We start from the raw sequence: 24,243 nt of genomic DNA, 5'->3' as shown, positions 1-24,243 counted from the left end.
TCTTTAATATATTTACTGTCACAATAGGCGAGTTTCAGATGACGTCATTGTTATTAAAAGCCCGCGTTGCTGCTGGGAAATATTTTGGTCGGAGGCAAGAAACACGGTAGCGTCAAACACAGTGCGTAACCTCGCGTATTTATCCTCGATAATGGTAAATTCCTGCTGCATTATCGGATGCACAAATAGAAGCACGGAAGAAGGAAAATGTCTTTTTCGTATTCTGAGTGAAAAGAACCTCCGCAGAGCAAACGTAGAAGATCCTAACAAACCGTGGACTCCAACAAGTTCAACAACACATCGAGACTCTTGGAGGTTTTCATCTTTTCTGCTGTGAATGGCCCAGGAGTTTCCACCAAGTCATTGTGGATATCGCCCAAGTGAATATTTGTCCAGGTAGTTGGAGATTCAGACCAGAAATTTGGTTTGGTCCAGGCTCTGTCGGGGTTGAAAAGAGTGATTTGTCGTCCGTCGATGCTTATGACCAATTTCTGGTCAAATGGTCTTGGGTCCTCTGCCGTTAGAGTGGATAAATAACCGGGATCAATACCCTTTACGTGCTTTCTCGCTCCGTCCGTCATGTTGAAGTAGTGTTTCTTGCCGCCGACCAAAATAATTCCCAGCATGCAACGCGCGCTTTTGTCAACAATGAAACTCGCCTGTTGTACATACAGTTAGTCCTTCTCCCACATTTATTCCCTAGAAATGATAATGTACGTTTGTTTCTGTAAGAGGCTCAGTTGTGATCAGATCTTCATTTTAAACCAGTAAGAACTCCGGCTGCGCACACACTGCTTTTTAAAATCAGTGCAGATTTGAGTTGCCTAAAATAGCGCGTGCTCCCGTGTTGTGACAGTGACGGATGGAGGAAGCAGCAGCGTCCCTCCTCTTCCTCTGTGATGGAGCCTGATTTATGAGTCTCCTCTGTGCCCCGTGTGTGTACCTTATAGTCATGGGCCCACAAGCCACAGAACTCAGGCTGCTCCAGGTCTGCTCCAGCCCCCTCCTCCTCCTCCTCCTCCTCCTCTTCCTCCTTCTCCTGCCCAGGCCAAAACTGCTCCTCCGGGTCTGATGAGTCCTCGCTGTCACTGGGATCCTGGAACCGCTCCCTGCTCTGCTCACAGAAGAGACAGGAGGTTGAAAAGGCTGTGATCCTGATTTTTAGGATGCCATCGCCACATCTACATTGGGACTGAAGTGGGATTAAACTGGAAATAAATCTGGACCAGGACTGAAACTAAACCGAGCCAAAAGCAAAAACACACTTTAACTCAAACTACTGTTGTCATGATAATAATAAGATTTCAAACTTAAGGCTAAAAAATTGACTCGATACTCCAATTCTGATGCCAGAACACTTTTTCTTTAGACAACAGAATGTGATTTTCGACATTAAATAGTAGGATGTTCTTTTCTATTTCCGTGTGTGCTTATATCTGTGTGATCCCTCAGTGGTCCAAGGGCGTATATTACTTTATGTGCTCTTATACTTGCTCTGATTCAGCTCAAGTTCATTCTAAAGCTATAGACTTTTTTCACAACGACCGGAAGTGTCCCGCTGTAGGTTTGCGGAAATTCCGGTTAATGCTTTTCTGTGGTAAAATGTGTGTATAAATGTGTGTCGTATTCTCCGGCAGCTTCATAAATCTGCCCCATCACTAAATCTTCAACCAACAAACTCCACAAAGGATAAACATTCAAACATGAAGAATTTATCCACAACTATCAAGGGAAGAAAGATGAAAGTTTAAAGGAAACAATGGCTGAAGCTAGAACTTCTCGGCTGAAGTTCAGCTTCTTTCCTGAGGCTGTCAGACTTGTGAACAGTGCACACTGACGTCCTGCTTGGGTTGCCTCTCTCTCTGTCTTGCCACGTTTACTACTTGTTCATTGGAACTGCTAAATGTTGTTGTTTTAAATGTATTTATTTTTTAACATTGCTTATTTATTATTGTTTTTTTTTTTTATCTCTTTCTGGATCACTGGGCCTCGGGGAGCACATTTCGTTCTGTCATGTGTTTCTCTTGCATGTTTGAATGACAAATAAAGAACCTTGAACCTTGAACCTTGACGTCGCATTAGTGACACACTGAACTAAACTAACATTATGGTCCTAGAGATGTCTCGCATTTGAACTGCACAAATCTCTCTGTCTATGCTCATATCGACATCATGAAATCATTTTTTAATTTTAATTCTACAATCAGTCTGAGTAAGTAAGTAAGTCTTTATTTATACAGCGCTTTTCACAGACATTTTCTGTCCCCAAAGACGCTTTACACAGCATTATTCAGCATTATTCATTCACTCTACACCTGGTGATGGTAAACTACTATTGTAGCCGCAGCTGCCCTGGGGCACACTGACAGAAGCGCGGCTGCCATGCCAATCGGTGCCATCGGTCCCTCCGACCACCACCATCACTCACACACACACCACTTTCATACTAGGCAATGTGGATGAAGTGTCTTGCCAAAGGACACAATGATTGAATTGATTGTATTTTAACTGACCTTGACTATCAACTGTTTATGGACCTGTAGCATGTTTTGGGTTGATGGGGGAAACCGGAGGAAACCCATCCAGACACGGGGAGAAACATGCAAACTCCACACAGAACCTTCTTGCTGTGAGGCATGAGTGCTAGCCACTCAGCCACCGTGCCTCCATAGAGTGTGAGTGAACAAGTTACTTATGTTTTATTCGTCTTTCTTCTCTTGATAGTTGTGGCTAAATTCTTCATGTTAGAATGTTTATCCTTTGTGGAGTTTGTTGGTTGAAGATTTGCTGATGGGGCAGATTTATGAAGCTGCTGGAGAAAACGACAAACATTTTTACACAAACATTTTACCACAGAAAACTAATAACCAGAAGTTACGCTAAAGGTCTTTTCAGGAAAGGCTAATTTCTGTCCTGTCGGTGGGACGTTTTTAGTGTCAACACCTGTGAAAAATGAGTGTCAATACTTCAATACTGGTCAGATTTTTGAAACTTTTGACAACCCCAACTTAAAAAAACAGAATTATCGTGAAACCACTGTTGATACCACAATACATACAGATACTAGAAGACTGACTGCAGTTGGATAGAGTGGTGTGGAGGGCAGGGGCGGGCTGGAGGGCAGGTTGGACCTCTGTGGAGCCTTGGGCTGTGCAGGCTGCAGCGTCTGCCTCCTCAACAGCTGCTGCTCTTTTAGAACGGAGCTGCCAGCTTCTATCTCCAGGCCCTTTGCCTTCTGCCTCTCCCTGGGTTTCCTGAAAACAGAAAATTAATGTAGCATTTTTTTAGTTTTCATTTAAAGTTTGTATAGAGGATTTTTTAAGGGAAGAGCAATACAGCGACAGTCCTTTTTCAAATGTTGTGCCTGCGTGACACCACCTCCCTCCTCTGCAGCTCCCTCAGTAGAAACATCTCCTCCCGCCTCTTTACTCTAGAAATCACACTTGTTTACATACAGTGCGCCTTCAGAATTACTGTTGAAGTGACCTGATTTAACGACCGACACGTGAGTTTTTAGACCCTTTGTCTGCCTCAGTTTGTCTTCGCTCCTTTTCCCCTTCTTTCAGCGACCTCAAAAACTGACTTTCTTTTGCGGCGAACTGGTCGTGGATTCTCGTCCACCGTCTCAACGAACTTAGTGCGAACTGCGAGGAAGCTACAGTTAGAAAAAGCCTCTAAGAACCGCCACATAAACCACATAATCCCCGAGCGTCGGCGAATCAGTTACACTAGAAACGTAGGGAGTTTGACTGACAACCTAACAGCCAATAGAAAATGAGGGAGTCTTGTTTTCTATTGGCTGATGTTTATCTGGCCTCACTACGTCCACAGTTAATAGATTTTCATTCTTTTTTTTTTTTTTGGGGCCAGAATTACAAGGCTGCTGCGTCTCTGTAATGGTATTTTAAACTTTCATTGACAATTTGAAACTAAAAAAAAAATCCTCCATATAACCTTTAAGCAGATTGATATAGGCTTGTGGACTGAGCGTTGCAGAGGCTCATACTGCTAACTGTAAGGAGGGAGAGATCACTAAATTACTCAAGCATGCATCTAAAAACCTCCTCAGACATGTTTTTTTTTTTATTCTGTGTTCTGTGGCTGGATAAATATAGTACAACACTAATATAAAAAGATCAGCTTCAACATTTATAGATTTCTTCGTTTTGTCGATACTAAAACAGCGTCCCGTGCTCCCACCATCACGTTGCATGTATTCAGAGCAGGTTTATATGTTTATACAGAGCAGCGATCCGCCCACGTGCTCCTGTGAGCGCTGAGGCTCACACACCGCGGTTTGTGCTGTTTCTCCACCGCGGAGCCAGGACCTCCAGCCCACGGCCGGGTCTCCTCCTCCGGCTGACCCCTCTGGACCCTCTGCTCTCTCCGCCTCGGGGCTCTGGCTCGGCTCTGCTCGAGGAAACAAAACAAAACAAAAGAGGTTAAAGTGCATCAAACGCAGCTCATCAATATTCTCCGGGCGTGTGATGCTGAAAGACACATTTTCTGAAACTAGTTTGGATATTTTCATAAATATACCTCAAGTTTAGGCTTTCTTCCTCTTGAGAGCTCAAAAGGTTTGGCCCCATGGCAAGATCAGGAGGTAATCTGGTACCAACTACACATTTTTTTCTCATTTGAGACCAATTACAATATTACTGTATTTTCCGGACTATAAGTCGCTCCAGCCAAAAAATGTGCAATGAAGAAGAAAAAAACACATAAATCGCACCAAACTATAAGTCGCACTTTTTTGGGAAATGTATTTTATAAAATCAGAGACCAGGAACTGACATTTCATCTTGAAAGGCTCTAGTAATAACAACAGAACAGAGAATAACAGACTGAACAGGCGTTAATATGTTAACGTCACATATTAACAGTTATTATGGCTACATTCAGACTGCAGGGCTTAACGCTCAATTCCGATTTTTTTGTGAAATCCGATGTTTTTGCGAGGTCGTTCACATTTCCAATTAAATGTGACTTGTATGTGACTCCAGTGTGAACATTAAATGGCCCAAAAGTGTCCCGCATGTGACACTGGAGACACGACGACGTCAACCGCAGCGAGCGTCTCTGTGTTTACAGAAGTTGTCCAAACATGGACGCAGCATCGAGCACCTGGAGATTTTAAAGTTCCTCTCGTACCGGAGCCAGAACATGAACTCTTACTTGTTTTAAGGAGGAGATTGAGAAGGAGAAGGACGAGGTTTTTGGCCGTGGTGTTTTGTGGGACAGAATGTTGAAAAGAACGTGTGGATGTGGAGACGGAGCCAAGACTGGTGAGTGGTGATGTGCTTCACTTCAGTCACTTCAGTTCATTAACAATTTTCACCTACTTCAGAGCAGAATAGTGACGTTTGTGTCTTGCTGATAACGTGTAGGTGGATGAATGCACTTTGACCGTTCAGACTGAAGTCACATGTCAAAAGATCAGATATGTATCGGGTTCAGGAGCACATATCCAAGTGTCCTGGGTCACATTTGAAAAAGTCGGATCTGTGTGGTTCAGACTGACATTAAAAGATCAGATACAGGAACATAGGGGCCAAAAAAATCTGATTTGGGTCACTTCAGGCTGCAGTCTGAACACAGCCTCAGATACTGTATTTTCCGCACTATTAGTCGCTCTGGATTATAAGTCGCACTGTCATTAAATGGTCTATTTTCAAACTTTTTTCACAAATAAACCGTGTGGGACTTTAAAGGAAACACAACAGTGTGATGTGTGAGTGGTTTATGTTTGTTTGTGTCGTTCACAGTGACTCTGGGCTTTGTTCAGTTGTGTCTAGAAGTGGCACATTGCGCTTGTCGCTTTTTTTTTGCAGGTTTCCATGGATACGCCACCGCTCGGCTTAAAATGTCCCACAGTGTGACATTAAACAGACCCGTAACTTGGCTTGGTTTGGTCTCCGTGACGATATAAAGGTTTAATGCCGTACAGTGAGACATTCCAGACAAAGCAATAATGTCTAACATCACGGAGAAATTGAAAGGAGCAAACACCAGAACGGATTCTACACACATCTGCACCAGAAAAGTGACACTACGCAACTTTTCTGTAGCCATGGAGATGTTATTGCTTTGTCTGGAATGTTCCGCAGTGTGACATTAAACTGGAGGAGTTACTAAAAGGGAGAAAGTGGGAAAAGGGAGGGGCAGGATCTAAAGTTATAAGAAATAGTGCGATTGGTCGAACAGGTTTCCACGTACGGTAATCGGGGCAGTTCTGTGTGATGTCACGTAGTACTTGAAACTGCAGTGGTCCCTAGAGGAAGCACTAGAGACGAGCATGATAAGTCGACTACTGTATTTTCCGCACTATTAGGCGCTCTGGATTATAAGGCCACTGTCATTAAATGGTCTATTTTCAAACTTTTTTCACAAATAAACCGCGTTTATATAATAAATATAAATAAACCCAAACCATGAAAAAAAGTGCGATTTATAATCCAAAAAATACGGTATATGTCATTTCTACCCTGTATGTAAGAGGGTAGGTGCATATAAGCAGTGTTGGGAAGGTTACTTTTAAAATGTAATCCCCTACAGATTACAGATTACATACCCCAAAATGTAGTTTGTAACATAATCCATTAAATTACTTAGAGTAACGTAATCTGATTACTTTGGATTACTTGATATTGTCATGTTTTTTTTTAAACGACATGAATGTAGCAACCACATCCTGAAAATTCTTGTTTGTTGTCTTCAAATTGTCTGAGCCCAAGTCTCCCATGAATAAACAACTGTTTACTGTAGAAACAAAGACCACGAGATCTGAATATAAGAGGTTTTGTCTGTTAAAAGACAAGAACAAGATCAGCCTTTCATGAACCATATTAAAAAATATTATTGATAGAGAAATAATTTTTTATATGAGATCACCTTAAATTATGTCAACCTACTGTTAGGTGTCATGTTGTTTAGACCTGGTTTAGTCCTGGTTTAGTCCTGGTTTAGTCCTGATTTTTAGACCTGGTTTAGACCAGGTCTAGACCAGGTCTAGACCAGGTCTTTAGTTCTGGTTTAGTCGTGGTTTAGTCCTAGTTTAAACCTGGTTCAGTCCTGCTTTAGTCCTGGTTTAGTCCTGGGTTAGTCCTGGTTTAGTCCTGGTGTTAGTCCTGGTTTTAGTCCTGGTGTTAGTTCTGGTTTAGTCCTGGTGTTAGTTCTGGTTTAGTCCTGGTTTTAGTCCTGGTTTAGTCCTGGTTTAGTCCTGGGTTAGTTCTGGTTTAGTCCTGGTTTTAGTCCTGGTTTAGTCCTGGGTTAGTCCTGGTTTTAGTCCTGGTGTTAGTTCTGGTTTAGAGGCGAACAGGAGGAAGCGCGGTTTACGTGAGAAAACACAGTCCACACGCGGCGCACGAGACGTCGGTGTCCGCGCAGTAACTACGGAAGGAGACGTGGTCCGCGGGTTCTCAGGTTGATGACGATGATGAAGGTGTTTGTGTGTGTTTGTGTGTGTGTTGTGTGTGTGTGTTTGTGTGTGTGTGTGTGTGTGTGTTTGTGTGTGTGTTTGTGTTTGTGTGTTTGTGTGTGTGTGTGTGTGTGTGTGTGTGGTGTGTTTTGTGTGTGTGTTTTGTGTGTGTTTGTGTGTGTTTGTGTGTTTGTGTGTGTGTGTGTTTGTGTGTTTGTGTGTGTTTGTGTGTGTGTTTGTGTGTGTTTGTGTGTGTGTGTGTGTTGTGTGTGTGTGTGTGTGTTTGTGTGTGTTTGTGTGTGTTTGTGTTGTGTGTGTTTGTTTGTTGTGTTTTGTGTGTGTTTGTGTGTGTTTGTGTGTGTTTGTGTGTGTTTGTGTGTTTGTGTGTGTGTGTGTGTGTGTGTGTTTGTGTGTGTTTGTGTGTGTTTGTGTGTTTGTGTTTGTGTGTGTTTGTTTGTGTGTTTGTGTGTGTTTGTGTGTGTTTGTGTGTGTTTGTGTATATGACAGTAGTGCAGATATTATGAGTCTATGCAGGTTGTTTTCACCAGTGCCAGTAGCTCCTGTTTCACATTTAAGTTGTAGGCGATTTTATATTTGTTTGTTTTTTTATATATATTTATATATTTATCTCACATCGGGAGAAGAATTTCCAAGACACAAATGCGTTTTTACCAATGCACTGCTGCTTCCACTGTGTGACTGACACCGCCAACTTTAATATGACATTTACGTCGCTCTTACTGCCGCGTTCTGTTTGGGTTTCCGGCAATGAGTGGAATTACCGAAATAAAAAAATAAATAAATGCGAGGTAGCACAAAATGTGAAAACAGGAAAATACCGCCTTGTAATCCACTTATTTCAGCAAAGTAACTGTAATCCAATTACCACTCATTGAAACAGTAACTGTAACTGAATACAGTTACTCATAATTTGTACTCTGATTACGTAACGGCGGTACATGTAATCCGTTACTCCCCAACACTGCATATAAGAATGTAAAATTGTGCAGATAACTTAAACTAAACTCTACTATGAGAGGACTGGCTGTAAACCTCCCCATTTTCATTGGTAATTAGAAGTGACTGTGATTAAAATGTGATGAATTGCTGTAGGTAGCGAGTCTAAAATAAAACGGTTCGATTAGATGGTGCCCTTGTGATTTGCCGCTGTGTAAACCCTCCTGTAGCTGTAGAGGTTTCGGTGTGTGGGTGGGTGGGCCGCTCACATGCGCCGCTGAGATGTTGGTCTGTAGAGCCTTCACAGCCTGTCTCCGGATCTCCGCTCGCTCCCTGCACTCCCTCCGCCTGTCCACCTCCTGACTCTGAGCCCTGGTGATGAGGAGAACGCACTTTACAACGGTCTGAAAACGCACATGAACGCAGCACAAGGTGGAAACAAACATCAGGACAGTAGAGTGGAATATTATTTTATTATAGTTATTATAGTGAAATAATATAATGAGAGATGTTGAAGACTATTTTACTGATAGAATAGACCTTTTTCACAACGGGTTAATGGTTTCTGTGTCAGAATGTGTGTGTAAATGTGTGTCGTATTCTCCGGCAGCTGCATAAATCTGCCCCATCTCCAAATTTTCAACCAACCAACTCCACAAAGGATAAAAAAGATTTTATCCACAACTGTCAAAGGAAGAAAGAGGAAAACTTAAAGGAAAACAACGACGATGATGCATTAGTGACACACTGAGCAAAACTAACATTATGGTCGAACTCAAACTGCACAAATCTCTCTGTCTATGCCATCGTGAAATCGATTTTGAATTTTAATTGTAGAATCAGTCTGAGTGAACAAGTTCCTTCTGTTTTATTCATAACCATATCGTTAGTTTTAATCCGTGTGTCATTCGTTCATTCGTTTTTCAATATAAAACCAAAAATAAGAAAATGAAAAAACAACAGTTTTCTTCATTATTTGTCTCCAAAACCAAAATGAAAAAACAGATAATGATTCGTTTTTTTTCTGTTTTCGATTTTGTGTTTAAATGAAGAATGGAAAAAACGTTTCCCGTTTACAAGACCTCCGTGACTGCGATGCCGGACTTTTGCATCGCATATGGACCGAACCAGGACTGAACCAGGACTGAACCAGGTCCGGGACCAGAGCGGGACCAGGCCGGGACCAGGGCGGACTCCGAGCTTTGACTCCGAGCCTCAGCTTTGAGCTCCGGCCCTGCCGTGGGCTCTGAGCCTCCGGTCTGGTCCCGGCCTGGTCTCAGTCTCAGTCCCGGTCTTAGTCCCTGTCTTACTCTCGATCTCAGTCTCGATCTGGTCCCGGCCTGGTCCCGGTCTGGTCTCAGTTTCGGTCTGGTCCCGGTTTCAGTTCTGATCTCAATCTTGGTCTGGTCCCGGTCCCGGTCTCAGTCCCGCTCTTAGTCCCTGTCTCAGTCCTGCTCTGGTCCCGGACCTGGATCAGTCCTGGTTCAGTCCGTATGTGGTGCAAAAGTCCAGCATCGCAGTCACGGAAGTCACGTAAACGGGAAACGGTCGTTATCCGTTTTTTCCATTTTTCATTTAAACACAAAATCGAAAACTGAAAAAAAACGAATCATTATCCATTTTTCATTTTGGTTTTGGAGACAAATAATGAAGAAAACTGTTGTTTTTTCGTTTTCTTATTTTTGGTTTTATATTGAAAAACGAATGAACGAATGACACACAGGTTAGTTTTGCTGGAAGGTGCTGTTGGTGCTTCACTCGTGGTCGTACTCGGTCTCGTATTTATTTTGTTTTATGGTGGTGTTTATGTGGTGCTTGTGTTGTGTTGATAAAGCATGTGACAATAAAGGATTATCTTATCTTATCTTGAGTAATTCACTAATGCTCGTTGTTGTTCTCCTTTAAGTTTTCGTCTTTCTTCTCTTGATAGTTGTGGATAAATTCTTCATTGTTTCATTGAAAGTTTATCCTTTGTGGAGTTTGTTGGTTAAAGATTTGGAGATGGGGCAGATTTATGAAGCTGCTGGAGAATACGACACACATTTACACACACATTTACACACACATTTACACAGACATTTACACAGATATTTACACACACATTTACACAGATATTTTGTCACAGAAAACCATTAACCGGAAGTTCCGCAAACCTACAGCGCGACACTTCTGGCTGTTGTGAAAAACGTCTATAAACCTGAAGCATAATCCCTGCTTTAGAAGTAGCAGTTTAATAGTATAAAATCATCATTACGGTCTTATTGTAGCTCTTTATTCTAAAATTATGCAGGGAAGTTAAAAGTGTGTCCTGTTTGTGTCATTTTTTAAGTACTAATATTGGTTCAAAAGCTGTCGTTTCAATATAAGACACTACTGTAGTATAAAATAAGTATCAGTTAGTATATGGAGGCTGAGAAATACAACTTAAATTCAGTCCTGTTTTTTTCTGTCTGTGGTTATAAAGACAATATGAAACGTCACGTCAGGCTGAGAGCTGGGTTTACCTGAGGATGCTCTCCCTCATCACTCTGTCCACGCTGCTGCTTCTCGTCTTCTTCACCTCCTCTGGGATGTTCTTCTGAGGGTTTCCTTTACTACCAAACAAAAACAAAGGATATATGAACTACTACTAGTACTACTACTAACAGATACGTAACATATTTAGATCACCATGTTACTTTTTTGAAAATTCTATATTCAACAAAAACAATGTATTAAAATATTTTATAGGTTTCATTTTCTTTTTTTGATGACTCCCGTCTCCCTTTGCTCCCCGCTCGGAACGTTACATCAAAATCATTGTGCAATCGTCTAATAAAACTACTGCATCGCGTCAGGTTTGTGAAGTTGTATTGTTTTCTGGATCATGCTTTTGTGGATTTATGAAAAACTGCTGTGCTTCTGCATGAGCGACGTAGGCTCGTGGACTGAGCCTTGTACAGAATCTTACAGCTAACCAGGAGGGCTTGAATAGGGCCCGGGAGAGATCACTAAATTACTCAAACATGCATGGATGACACTCAAAAAAAATCTATTTTGCATCTTTAATAATCAATGATTAGTCAAATGACTTGCTGTCTAGTTTACAGCTCGAGGTGTACTGTAATTTAATACAACATCATTTTAAAACCTAAAAGTACACTGTACATGACCCTTTAAATCCCGTCAAAATTAAACCTAGATGATAAATGAGGCATACTCATAGGTCTGTTGACTCTTGGCCTGGTTCTTGTTCTTGATCTTGGCCTGGCGGTTGGAGCAGGCCTGTCTCTCCTGCTGCAGTCTCCTGGCGCTCTGTTGCTGTTTGTGGAGGTTGTAGCTCTGCTCGTCCTGGTGCAGCTCCCGTCTCAGAGAGGAGACTTTGGCCAGCTCCACCTCAGCCTCACACAGCTCCAGTCTCAGAGGAAACACAACAGTTAGTCACTATCAGCTTTCACAAATGAAGACAAAGATTTAAAAACAACAGAAATACGTAGATTTTTAATTCATATAATTTCTGTTCTGCAAAAAGACCACTGTTATAAATGAAGGTTGCGAGTTTAATTCATTATTGTGTGTGTTTCTGGCTGTTGGCATAGATTGGCAGCCACCTGTCAGCTCAGGGCAGGTGTGGCAGTTTATTATGCATGTAACTTACCAATTAATATAATAGGATCAGACTGGAGCTGGTGTCCAATATAATATTGTGTTGGTGAGGAGAAAATTCAGTTTGTTGACTGGACAAAAGTTATTATGGTTGAAGACGTTTTGCAGCTCATCCAAGCTGCTTCTTCAGTTCATTTCAGCACTGAAGAAGCAGCTTGGATGAGCTGCAAAACATCTTCAACCAAACTAACTTTTGTCCAGTCAACAAACTGAATTTTCTCCTCGCCGTGGATTCTACCAGGACGACTGAGGGATTCTTCACATAATATTGTGTTGTGTGTATGTAAAGCATTTGGCTGAATGATTGTGTGTACATGTGTCTTATTGTTTCTGTAGGGGTTAGTATTTTGTTATGGGAGTCAAACATGATGTAGTTTAAAAGTGAGGTTATTAAGTTTACCACAGTTGTCCCTTTGGTTCTAAGTGAACAGATGGAGGCATGTACTTGTACTGGTCTTACTGGTGTTTGTGGAGGGCCTCTTTCAGCACCAGCTCCTGCTCCTCCTCCCTCTGCAGCTCCTCACAGAGTCTCCGGTGCTGAGCTCTGAGTCTGAACAGCCCTGCACTGCGCACACACACACACACACACACACAGCCTCAGTAAACAGTGTGCGTAATGACCCGGCCGCCCTACAGGAGGCGCTGTACCTGTTGTCTGCCGCCCTCTGACTGTCCATCTCCTCCTCCAGCCTGTCCCTCTGCTCCAGCAGCTCCTGGATGTGCTCACGACACACTCTCTGCTGCTCCCTGAAACACAACCACAGTTATTTACACAGAACACCATCTGTAATTTACTTCATACAAATATTTTAATTGCATATGACAAATGAAACAACAGGAGGTAACAGCATTATAATCTGGCTAAAAGTTTGTGGAGCCAGTCCCTCACAAATAATGACAATATTTGAATCTACGCTCAAAACTGTTCTGTGACTGAAAGGTTATTTCACTCTCTTCTCTCTTAATGTTCATTTTATGATGAGCATTTATGGTTTGATTTGTTTGAATTCATTTATTCACTTGTTTGAGCCAGGTACAACAACAGGTCAAAAAACTATAACAAAAACAGGGAAATGTACATGAACATATTTGGGACCTGGTGCTCAGAAACTTAAAGTGTCCTACCCCAACTGTTTTACATAATCACGTGGTTCACACTTTTTTTTTTTTTTTTAACACCTTTAACAAGTGGGCCAGCTGTATCAGCGCTTTTTGCTGTCTGCTGATTTCACCAGAGTTATTCAAAAGCAGGTTACTGTACTGGTATCACAATAATCCTCAGTGTTTTCAAAATAGTCCAAAAGTAATATCCAAATATCTAATAAAGTCCCAAAAAAAGATCCAAAAGTTTGTCGTTATTTCAAGCGTGAACCACACAGCTGTTGGAAGATTATGTATTGTGCGAATTATACTTTGTGTACAAATTCTGCTACACAACTAAAGTTCCCTTGCCTAATGACAAGCTTCAACATCTGTGGATAATGTTAGGATAAATAACTAGGCTTAGGTGGTGTATAACTACTGCTATGATGTAACTGATGTGCTGCTATACAGTTATTGATGTACTGCTATATTTTATTATTGTACTATTATAATTCTACAGAAACCGAGAGGGGTCACAACAAACGAAAAGCGATAATGAGGTCTGACTTTTTAGGCGACGATGGTTTTGTGATGCAAATGTATCACTCTTTTGAACACATATTGTTTTGAGAAGAAAAACGCTTTATTATACAGTCCCCAGCCAACTTGCCGGACGACTTTCGTCAGCACCGAAACCGGCCAGGATCTCGGCTCACCGGACGCTGTCGGGGGTAAGTCACTGTTGATGTACGACACTGCTCACGGGGATGACATACAGATTTATGTCAAAAACCCCGAACTATCCCTTTAATGTATGCGTTTGTGTATATATATATATACATACACATACACACACACACATATATATATTATTGTTGTTGTTTGGGAGTGTTTGTTCTAAACTGAAAATGTGAATAAATAAAGTTATAAAAAAAAAAAAGAAGTGAGGCTGTTGAAGGTAACACACTTTCCTGCTTAGCAACGCTGTCAATCAAACCTGTTTCTAACACTAGTGAGAGTGACCTCGGGCTCTTCATTTGTCTGTTATTATTGTTCACATCTTGATTTACAGACAAAATTGTGAAATAAAAACCAGTGTTAGAAACCGCAGCAGTTACAGAGAGAGGAGGAGGAGGAGGAGGAGGAGAGGAGATGTTTTTTTCCGCCCAAACTCCCTTCCTATGGTTTATAAACTGTAGAGTGTTTGGTGCAGAGTGAGTGGACATGTGACCTGGCTGTGCGCACATCTTCCTCCTTCTGTTGGTGGTACAGGTCCAGCTGGCTCAGGGCTCTCCTCAGCTTGAACATCCGCCCCGTGTCCACACACCTCTCCACGGTCCTCTGGTCAGACGCTGCTCCGGCCTCCTGCTCCACACTGTCACTGCTGCACACGACACACGCGCACACAGTCATACTCTGCAGTCACATCGCGCTGAGGGTGTTCTACATGTACGTGTACGGTGGAATGTTCAGCTGTCACGGAGACACAATGGACATATAAGCAAAAACTGCCCAAGACGTTTCAATACAGTCCTAAAACTCAATAAAAACTACAAAATGGATTTAAAGAGCACATTTTCAGGAGCCTGTGATCAGTTTGAGTTTTCATTGTCCTGTTTTGGAGTTTGATTTTCAACAAAAATGTGAGAGCGACTAACTGAAAGCTGAAGCCGGACCGTGAGTTCTTCTATTGATCCCAGACTCCTAAAAATGTGATGTTAAAATTAGTGCTGTCAAGCGATTAAAAAAATTGAGAGATTAATTAATTATGATCTGTAATTAATTAATCTAATTAATCTCTTTTTTAATCTCACCTAAAAATTGCTGAGAAACGCGCTGATGTGGTTCAGCTTCTACTAAAGGACACTCAGTGGAGTGGACTCAGTGGAATATGAGTGTTCTCTCTGTGACAGAGGGGTGTTGATACTGAAGGTGAGTCTGTTCTGTGTTTGTGTCGTGATGTTTTCAGATCAGACGTGTGCAGGTTTATCACAGATGCGGCGAGAACGGAAAATGAAAATTAGGCTACAAGTCAGAGCAGGACTGCACAGTGCGACTGTGTCCTAACAACACATAAAAACAGATTTTATAGTAAGGCAACTCGCACAGAAACAGTAAAGTTAGAGATTTAAAATAAGATTAACGCGATTAAAAAACATAACGCGCTAAATATGACTGTAATTGAATTAATCGCAATTAAAGCGATAATTTGACACGCCTAGTTAAAATCAAATATTCAGTATGTTTTCTTGAGTTTTCAGACTATCTTACAACTTTTATGTGCACTGTGTCACCACAGTCACTGCCGAACATTCCACTATAGACTTACATGTAGAAAACCCCCAGTATAACATCACAGCAAAGTATCAGTTGATGGAAAGTACTGTGTATTTCACTGTGGACACTCACTCGGACATTGCCAGCCACTCGGAGCTGATGGATGAAGTGGAGTCCTCATCAGAGCTCCTGTCCTCCTGCTTCATGTTCTCAGCTGAGGTAAATTTAATAAAAAATAAAATAAAAATATATTAGCACACTCCCTCAGCAAATATTTGTTATTATATTATTACAAACAGGTTTCACTTGGACACTGAGTATCTCAAAAGCAGCACATTCCTTTGACAATAAACCACACATTGGACCATTTGAATTCATTACAAATATTCATTCATATTCATTAATTGTCAGATCAGTATGTTTAGGACCAATGAAAAGTTAATAAAGACTTACACCAGCTACACCAACTAATGTTATGCTGCAGATTTTGTGTGTCCAGACGTCCCTGTTTCCCCGGGACAGTCCCAGTTTTGATCCTGTGTCCCCTGTCCCAGCAGATTTATACAAAACCACTGATTTGTCCCAGTTTTATACAAGAAATGTCTCTATTTTTGACTAATCTGATCCCTGCCAACAGTAAAGACAGACATACATTGTTATTTGTTTAGATAAATTTTTTAAAAAGCTGCTTAAGAATGACCAAAACACAAAGAATAAGTGACTATATTGTCTCACATGTTCGTCAGGAATGGGCCGAGTTCACAATTTTATTATTACCAACCACCACAAACCAGGGTGTGTCATAGTTTTTTTGATTTTGAAAACCTGGTCACCCTCGGCAGATTGTTTTTAACTTTAGTTTTGTGTCCTGATGTCCCTATTTACCTCTTTAATAGTCCCAGTTTGAGCCTGTGTCCCCTGTCCTATCAGATTTATTCAAAACCAGTGATTTTATACAAGAAATGTCCTAGGTGTCCCTGTTTTTGACCAATTTAATCTAAACCAGGACTAAACCAGGACTAAACTAGGTCTAAACCAGGACTGAACCAGAACTAAACCAGGACTAAACTAAGACTATACCAGGACTACATCAGGTCTAAACCAGGAGTAAAACAGGACTAAACCAAGACTAAATGAGGAGGACTAAACCAGGACTAAACCAGGTTCTAAACCAGGACTAAATCAGGATGACTAAATCAGGACTAAACCATGAATAAACCAGGACTACATCAGGTCTAAACCAGGACAAAATCAGGATGACTAAACCAGGACTAAACCAGGACTAAATGAAGAGGAATAGAGGAGGACTAAACCGGGACTAAACCAGGACTAAACCAGGTCTAAAGCAGGACTAAACCAGGACTGAACCAGGACTGAACCAGGTCTAAAAAAGGACTAAACCAGGTCTAAACCAGGACTAAACAAGGGTCTAAACCAGGACTGAACCAGGACTAAACCAGGACTAAACCAGGTCTAAACCAGGTCTAAACCAGGTCTAAACCAGGACTGAACCAGGACTAAATCAGGAGGACTAAACCAGGACTAAACCCAGGACTAAACCAGGACTAAATCAGGACTAAATCAGGACTGAACCAGGACTAAAACAGGACTAAAACAGGACTATCACAATTTTTTATCTCTGCCAACAATAAAGAGAAGCATAAACTCATTTGTTTGGCCAAAATACAGAAATCCGTGTTTGCAAATGACTATAAAGCAAAAAAATAAATAAATAAATAAATAAAAAATAAAAATGCAGCGACATAACTCCCTCAGATCATGACTGACACGTGAATCCACAATGTTACACGCTGTTTTCACAATTTTATTTATACCAACAACCATCCTAACCCGAGTGTGTCCCAGTTTAGAATTTTGATCCTGTCACTTTAGTCAGATTGTATTAAAATTTAACTAAATAAATATTGAAGGCAGCGCAGCTAACTAGCGCTTAAGCTAACGAGCCAAAAATTGTGTTTACAAACTCGAAATAGATAAATATTATAGTTAACCTAGAGTTAATATCAACCACAAAAGTATCTTACACCTAACTCGCTATATGACATTTGTTCCTGTTGTACTGAAGTATAATTATAGAGATAAATAAGTTAATTATCGTGTTTTTATCATTAAAGTTGCTCACGTGTTCTGCCGGAGCGCGTCCCCCGCTGTGTCGCTCTTTTTTTTCGCACTTTCACCTCTGCTCTGTCTCATTAACGGGCTGTCTGTAAGCGAGAATTATCTTTAAACTTTGCCCATTTTAATTACGCATACATTTGTTTATTTTAGCAAACGTAAAAATGTCAAACTCTTTGCATTTACCAGCTCTGTTCCACGGCTCCGGTCTTGTTTAATGTGGTTGCTATGGAGACAAGTGAGGGGCGGGGCGTGCGTAGCTCCACGTGCAACATCGGCTCGTGCCAAACACAAACCGTATATATAAAATATATTATTCTTTTTTTTTTAAATTATTATTATTATTTTAATTGTACTATTTTAATTCAACTTTTACATTTTTTATTTTTTACATTCTATTTCAATTTTTTTTCTTATTTTTTTAATTGGTGGTTTTCGGATTCTAGAATGTGATGACGTCATACTCCCTGTTTTCCCTATTGATCACGTTGTACTTTGCCATAAAATATCTAAAAGATAAATTTACAAATGTTGAAGCTGATCATTCCTATTGGTGACTAAGCCCAAGAACTCACCGTTTTACAACAACAACAACTACTCCTACTCCTACTACTACTACTACTACTACTACTACTACTACTACTACTACTACTACTACTACTACTACTACTACTACTACTACTACTACTACTACTACTACTACTACTACTACTACTACTACTACTACTACTACTACTACTACTACTACTACTACTACTACTACTACTACTACTACTACTACTACTACTACTACTACTACTACTACTACTACTACTACTACTACTACTACTACTACTACTACTACTACTACTACTACTACTACTACTACTACTACTACTACTACTACTACTACTACTACTACTACTACTACTACTACTACTACTACTACTACTACTACTACAACTACTACTACTACTACTACTACTACTACTACTACTACTGCTACTACTACTACTACAACAACAACAACACTACTACTACTACTACTACTACTACTACTACTACTACTACTACTACTACTACTACTACTACTACAAAACTGCATTTCAACCATATTCCCAATATTTAATTCCCAAATATGGAACCTGATAATTTCTATTATTGGGAGGTGGGGTGTGGAAGGAAATGTGGAAATGTTTAATACTTTACTTAAGTACATTTTGAAGTGGGGTTTTACTTAGTACTTATTACTACTACTTCTTTACTTTTACTTTACTGCATCTGAGAGCTTCCTATTCCACTACACTGTTGAACTGAACTGGAAAAAACAAAAAAAAACAAACATATTTTTTAACGTGTACTTTAATATTTTTACTTAAGTAGATTTTTTCTGTGATACTTTTAATTTTACATTTTTTTTGTTCTAGTATCTGTACTTTTCTCATGTAATGTCTCTGTCTTTTTAATTTTATGATGATTATTTATGTTTTGATCTGTTTGTGTTGTGATTTTAATGTATTTCTTATTCTGTAAAGAACTTTGAATGATTTTGTGTACGAATTGTGCTGTACAAATAAACTTGTGTTGTCTATTTTTTTTTCTTAAATAACAAAATCGAGCACTTTTTCCAGCCCCGGTTTCAAAAACATGATGCTTTACAGTGAAGATCCCCGCTGAGGTCTGAGGTCTGGACCGTGCTTAAGCCGTATAATCACAGACTGTACGTGTATAATCCAAACATCTATGGTCCATATCAGTATTAATACATGATCCAGAGGGTTTTTCTGATGGACACAGACCTGCTGCTCGTTATAGATCAGACAAATGAAACTGCGGCCACGTGGTTCACGGGATTAACTCTCCACAAGAGAATCACACAATCACACAATCACACAATCACAATCACACAATCACACAATCACACAATCACAGAATCAGGTTTATTGGAGTTGGTCATATATGTTTACAGTATTTATCCATCTCATCATCTCCATCTCTCTCTATTTCTGCTGCTCTCTTTCTCTCTGTCTTTGTCTCTCTCTCTGCCTGTCAGTTTCTCTCTCTCCATCTCTCCATCCCTCTATCTCTCTGTCCATCTCTCCTTCTCTCTCTGTCTCTCCATCTCTCTATCCAGTTCTCTTTCTCTCTCCATCTCTCTGTCTCTCTGTCTATCTCTCTCTCTCTCTCCATAACACACACTCTCTGTCCATCTCTCTTTCTGTCTCCATAACACACGCTCTCTCTCTATCTCTCCATCTCTCTGTCTCTCTCTCTCTCTCTCCATCTCTCTCTGTCTCGTGTCATCTTTCCATCTCTCTCTGTCTCTCTCCATCTCTCTGTCCATCTCTGTCTCTCTCCATCTCTCTTTCCATCCCTCTGTCTCTCTCCTCTCTCTCTCTCTCTGACTCTCTCCATCTCTCTCTCCATCTCTCTGTCCATCTCTCTGTCTCTCTCCATCTCTCTCTCTCTCTCCATCTCTCTGTCCATCTCTGTCTCTCTCCATCTCTCTTTCCATCCCTCTGTCTCTCTCCTCTCTCTCTCTCTCTGACTCTCTCCATCTCTCTTTCCATCCCTCTGTCTCTCTCCTCTCTCTCTCTCTCTGTCTCTCTCCATCTCTCTCTCTCCATCTCTCTCTCTGTCATCTCTTTGTCTCTCTCCATCTCTCTCTCTCTCTCCTCTCTCTGTCCATCTCTGTCTCTCTCCATCTCTCTTCCTCTCTCTCTCTCTGTCTCTCTCCATCTCTCTCATCTCTCTGTCTCTCTCTCTCTCTCCATCTCTCTGTCCATCTCTTTGTCTCTCTCCATCTCTCTGTACATCTCTGTTTCTCTCTCCATATCTCTGACTCTCTCTACCTATCTCTTTATTCATCTCTGTTTCTCTCCATCTCCCTCCATTTCTCTTTCTCTCTCCATATCTCTGTCTCTCTCCATCTCTCTGTCCATCTCTGTCTCTCTCCTCTCTCTCTCTCTCTCTGACTCTCTCCATCTCTCTCTCTCTCATCTCCCTCCATTTCTCTTTCTCTCTCCATATCTCTGTCTCGCTCCATCTTTTTGTCTCTCTCCATCTCTCTCTCTGACTCTCTCCATCTCTCTTTCCATCTCCCTGTCTCTCTCCATCTCTCTCTGTCCGTCTCTCTCTCTTTCATCCCTCGTTCCGTGTGTCCTCTGTGGTGAGTGTTTGATCGCCCCACAGGTATGAGGAGGACACTGGTGAGAGAGTGTTATGTAACAGTGAAGGCCTCAGGTGAACGAGCCGACGACCGCGCCGACGACCGCACCGACGACCGCGGCGACGACCGCGCCGACGACCGCGCCAACGTCATCGTCCTTTTGTCCTCCGCCTGTGCCAGATGCCCTCCCGTCCTCCTCTGTCCCTTCTTTGTCCGTACCAGTTTGTCAAATCAGGAGCCACGGTAAAGCACCAGTCCCAAAAACTGTTGTTGTGTCCTTAGGCAAGACACTTCACCCACAATGTGTAGTCTGAAAGTGGTGTGTGTGTGCGTGATGAGCCGATGGTGCAGATTGGCAGCCTCGCTTCTGTCAGTGTGCCTCAGGGCAGCTGTGGCTACAGTAAGTGTGGAGTGAATGAATAATGATCTGTAAAGTGTCTTTGAGCGTCCAGAAAAGAGCAACATAAAACTGATGCATCATGATTATTATTATTATTATTATTATTATTATTATTATTATTATTATTATCCCTGTGTGTCCCTTTCTCCTCCTTTTTGTGTCCAGAGACAAACACGCCTACATCCCTGTGTGTCAGATGCCCTCCCATCCTCCTGTGTGTGTGTCAGATGCCCTCCCATCCTCCCGTGTGTCTATCTATCTATCCCCCTCTCTTTGTCTCTCTCTTTGCCTGTCAGTATCTCTCTCATCCTCCTGTATCTCTGCGTCAGATGCCCTCAAGTTCTCTTATATCTTTCATGTGTCAGATGCCCTCCCATCCTCCCATCCTCCTCTACTCCAGTGTTCAACTCTCTCCATCCTCACACCTCTGTACATCAGATGCCCTCCCATCATCCACAGCCTCCTCCTCCTCCTCCTTCTTCTTCTTCCTAGAGACTCGTAAAAAGTGTTTAATCAGCACACTCTCACTCTCACTCTGACTGTGTGTGAACTGTGTGTGTGTGTGTGTCTAAACTGTGTGTGTGTGCAAAGTGTGTGTGTTTGGTGTTAAAAATAACCTCATCATTAGTCTCACGCTGCGGGTGAACGCTGCAAACGCGCAGGTGACGCCGCGGGAGCCGTGACCTCATCACGCCCCGTCGCGCGACTTCGGGATCAACTCTCTGTCGCCCGTCGCTCGTCGCCCGTCGCCCGTCGCCCACACCGTCACCACCACCACGACCACCACCGCCGCGTCAGCTCATTGCATAACCAAATATATGATCCTTACATAATAGATCCCCAATTATGGCTCTTCTTTTACGCCCTCCCTCCTCTTCATCCCCCTCCCTCCCTCCCTCCCGCCTCCGTGGATGAGCCGTGACGATCGCAGCTCAGATTAGTCTCTCTCTCTTTTCCTCTCTCTCCGGAGTCGTGCCTGCCTCAGCTCAGACCTCCGGATTCCTCCACTCGGCTCGGCTCGGCACGGCTCGGATCGGTTCGCCTCGCGCGCGCCCCGGACCATGGCTCTCGCGCCCCGCCGCCTCCAGCCGCGCTCCTCACCGCTCAGACCGAACCCGACGAGAGCGCACTGAACCCCCCGTGGCGTCGCCTCCTTCCACCCAAGTCCCACGCTACGGAACATTTTTTTTTTTTTTTTTTTGCGGGATTGTTAAGTGCGTGACCATGGACGTGCCAACTTTGCTGCCGTGGCTCCTCGCGCTGCTCTTCGTCGGAGGAGACAGGTTTAGTAGGTACGTGTTTTTTTTTTTTTTTACGCAAAGAGGAAGGTTCAAAATGAAATGTGAAGGTGATCGGAGCGTCCTTTAGTCTTGCTCCGAAACGTGCACCGACGCTACCTGGGCCTACGTAAACAGCAGGTGCATCATTTTTTATTTATTTTAAAAAAAAAAAAATTTTTTAATAAATCTATAAATCTGCGTTGTGGGAGTGCGCAGAAAGTGCAGCGAAATGCGTAGTAACGAAGTGTGGCCAGTGGGACGTAATCGAACACCAAATCGTATCGACAAAAGATTTAAAATATTTGGAATTATAAACTTCTTTGGTTTAAAATTTCAAACAAAACATGAACCTGGTTTAGTCCTGGTTTAGTCCTTGTTTAGACCTGGTTTAGTCCTGGTTTAGTCCTGGTTTAGTCCTTGTTTAGACCTGGTTTAGTTCTGGTTTAGTCCTGGTTTAAACTTGGTTTAGTCCTTGTTTATACCTGGTTTAGACCTGGTTTAGTCTTGAATTAGTCTTGGTTTAGTCCTAGTTTAGACATGGTTTAGTCCTGGTTTCGACCTGATTTAGTCCCGGTTTAGCCCTGGTTTAAACTTGGTTTAGTCTTGGTTTAGTCCTGGTTTTAGTCCTGGTTTAGACCTGGTTTAGTCCTGGTTTTAGTCCTTGGATTATAACCAGTTCAATTAATATGATCTTGAAAAAAAAACACACACACAAAAATTAAAAATACATCACAAAATACACAAACGGGCCAATTTTGGTGCAATTTGGTGCAATAACGCCAAAGTTATGCAAAAAAGAAAAGTTGCGATGTACAAAAATAAAGTATTAATCGTGAACATGTCGCCCAGATTAGATCATAATTATATAAAATATACTGTATTAGATCAGCAAGAAAACAATAGATTGAATTAGTTTCTCGCTCTGAGTGGACTGAGGATGGTGACAGGTGTGGGCTTGTGCAGGGCCAGGGAGAGATCACTAGATTACTCAAACATGCAGATAGAAAGAGTGTCATAGATTATAGTGATATTGCAAACACAAACACAAGTAGAACATGTCATGGGTTCTTTAAAGAAAATAAAGTGATCAGAAGTAAATCAGAGACCTGATCAGGGAAGGACAGACTCAGACTCAGATGGACCAGAACTTTGGACTTGACCTGGAGCCTTGAAACTAAACGCTTGTCTGAAAATAACAGTAATATTCAGCGTAAACATGTCAGACCTCACTGCTCTTTGTGACATATTTAAAGCAGAACCACTTACAGAAATTGTATCATGTAAAAAGTAGAAGTATTTTTCTGTAACGTGTAAAAAGACTTAAAAGACCAGACTCAGAGCACAGGACCTGAGGCATGAGCGGACTCGAGGCCACAGACCTCAGACCTCAGACTCTGATCCAGAGCTCTCAACACAAACATCACAGGACTAAACTCAGACTAAACCAGGACTAAACTCAGACTAAACCAGGACTAAACTCAGACTAAACCAGGACTAAACTCAGACTAAACCAGGACTAAACTCAGACTAAACCAGGACTAAACTCAAACTAAACCAGGACTAAACTCAGGACTAAACAGACTAAACCAGGACTAAACTCAGGACTAAACTCAGAGGACTAAACTCAGACTAAACCAGGACTAAACTCAGACTAAACCAGGACTAAACTCAGACTAAACCAGGACTAAACTCAGACTAAACCAGGACTAAACTCAGACTAAACTCAGACTAAACTAAACTCAGACTAAACCAGGACTAAACTCAGACTAAACCAGGACTAAACTCAGACTAAACCAGGACTAAACTCAGACTAAACCAGGACTAAACTCAGACTAAACCAGGACTAAACTCAGACTAAACCAGGACTAAACTCAGACTAAACCAGGACTAAACTCAGACT

At 41.7% G+C, this 24,243-nt stretch overlaps 1 protein-coding gene across 1 annotated transcript in view; it reads right to left on the bottom strand.

Annotated features, from left to right (window-relative positions):
- cfap74 (cilia and flagella associated protein 74) overlaps positions 1–17,525 on the bottom strand; it is a 77,279-nt gene extending 59,754 nt beyond the window's left edge. The window contains exons 1-11 of the mRNA XM_055165610.1: positions 17,425–17,525; positions 15,512–15,593; positions 14,334–14,486; positions 12,668–12,766; positions 12,480–12,584; positions 11,574–11,771; positions 10,879–10,968; positions 8,644–8,746; positions 4,262–4,410; positions 3,077–3,254; positions 944–1,114 (exon numbers count right to left, since the gene is read on the bottom strand). Of these exons, the coding sequence (XP_055021585.1) occupies positions 944–1,114; positions 3,077–3,254; positions 4,262–4,410; positions 8,644–8,746; positions 10,879–10,968; positions 11,574–11,771; positions 12,480–12,584; positions 12,668–12,766; positions 14,334–14,486; positions 15,512–15,585 (1,320 nt within the window). The 5' untranslated portion in view covers positions 15,586–15,593; positions 17,425–17,525. The remainder of the gene's footprint in view (positions 1–943; positions 1,115–3,076; positions 3,255–4,261; positions 4,411–8,643; positions 8,747–10,878; positions 10,969–11,573; positions 11,772–12,479; positions 12,585–12,667; positions 12,767–14,333; positions 14,487–15,511; positions 15,594–17,424) is intronic.
- Between the last annotated feature and the right edge of the window lie 6,718 nt (positions 17,526–24,243).

This window comes from Boleophthalmus pectinirostris, unplaced genomic scaffold (genome assembly GCF_026225935.1).
Source record: "Boleophthalmus pectinirostris isolate CB_2022bp ecotype Guang Dong unplaced genomic scaffold, ASM2622593v1 HiC_scaffold_8, whole genome shotgun sequence".
NCBI lineage: Eukaryota > Metazoa > Chordata > Actinopteri > Gobiiformes > Gobiidae > Boleophthalmus > Boleophthalmus pectinirostris.
This window is presented reverse-complemented; position numbering and strand designations above follow the sequence as displayed.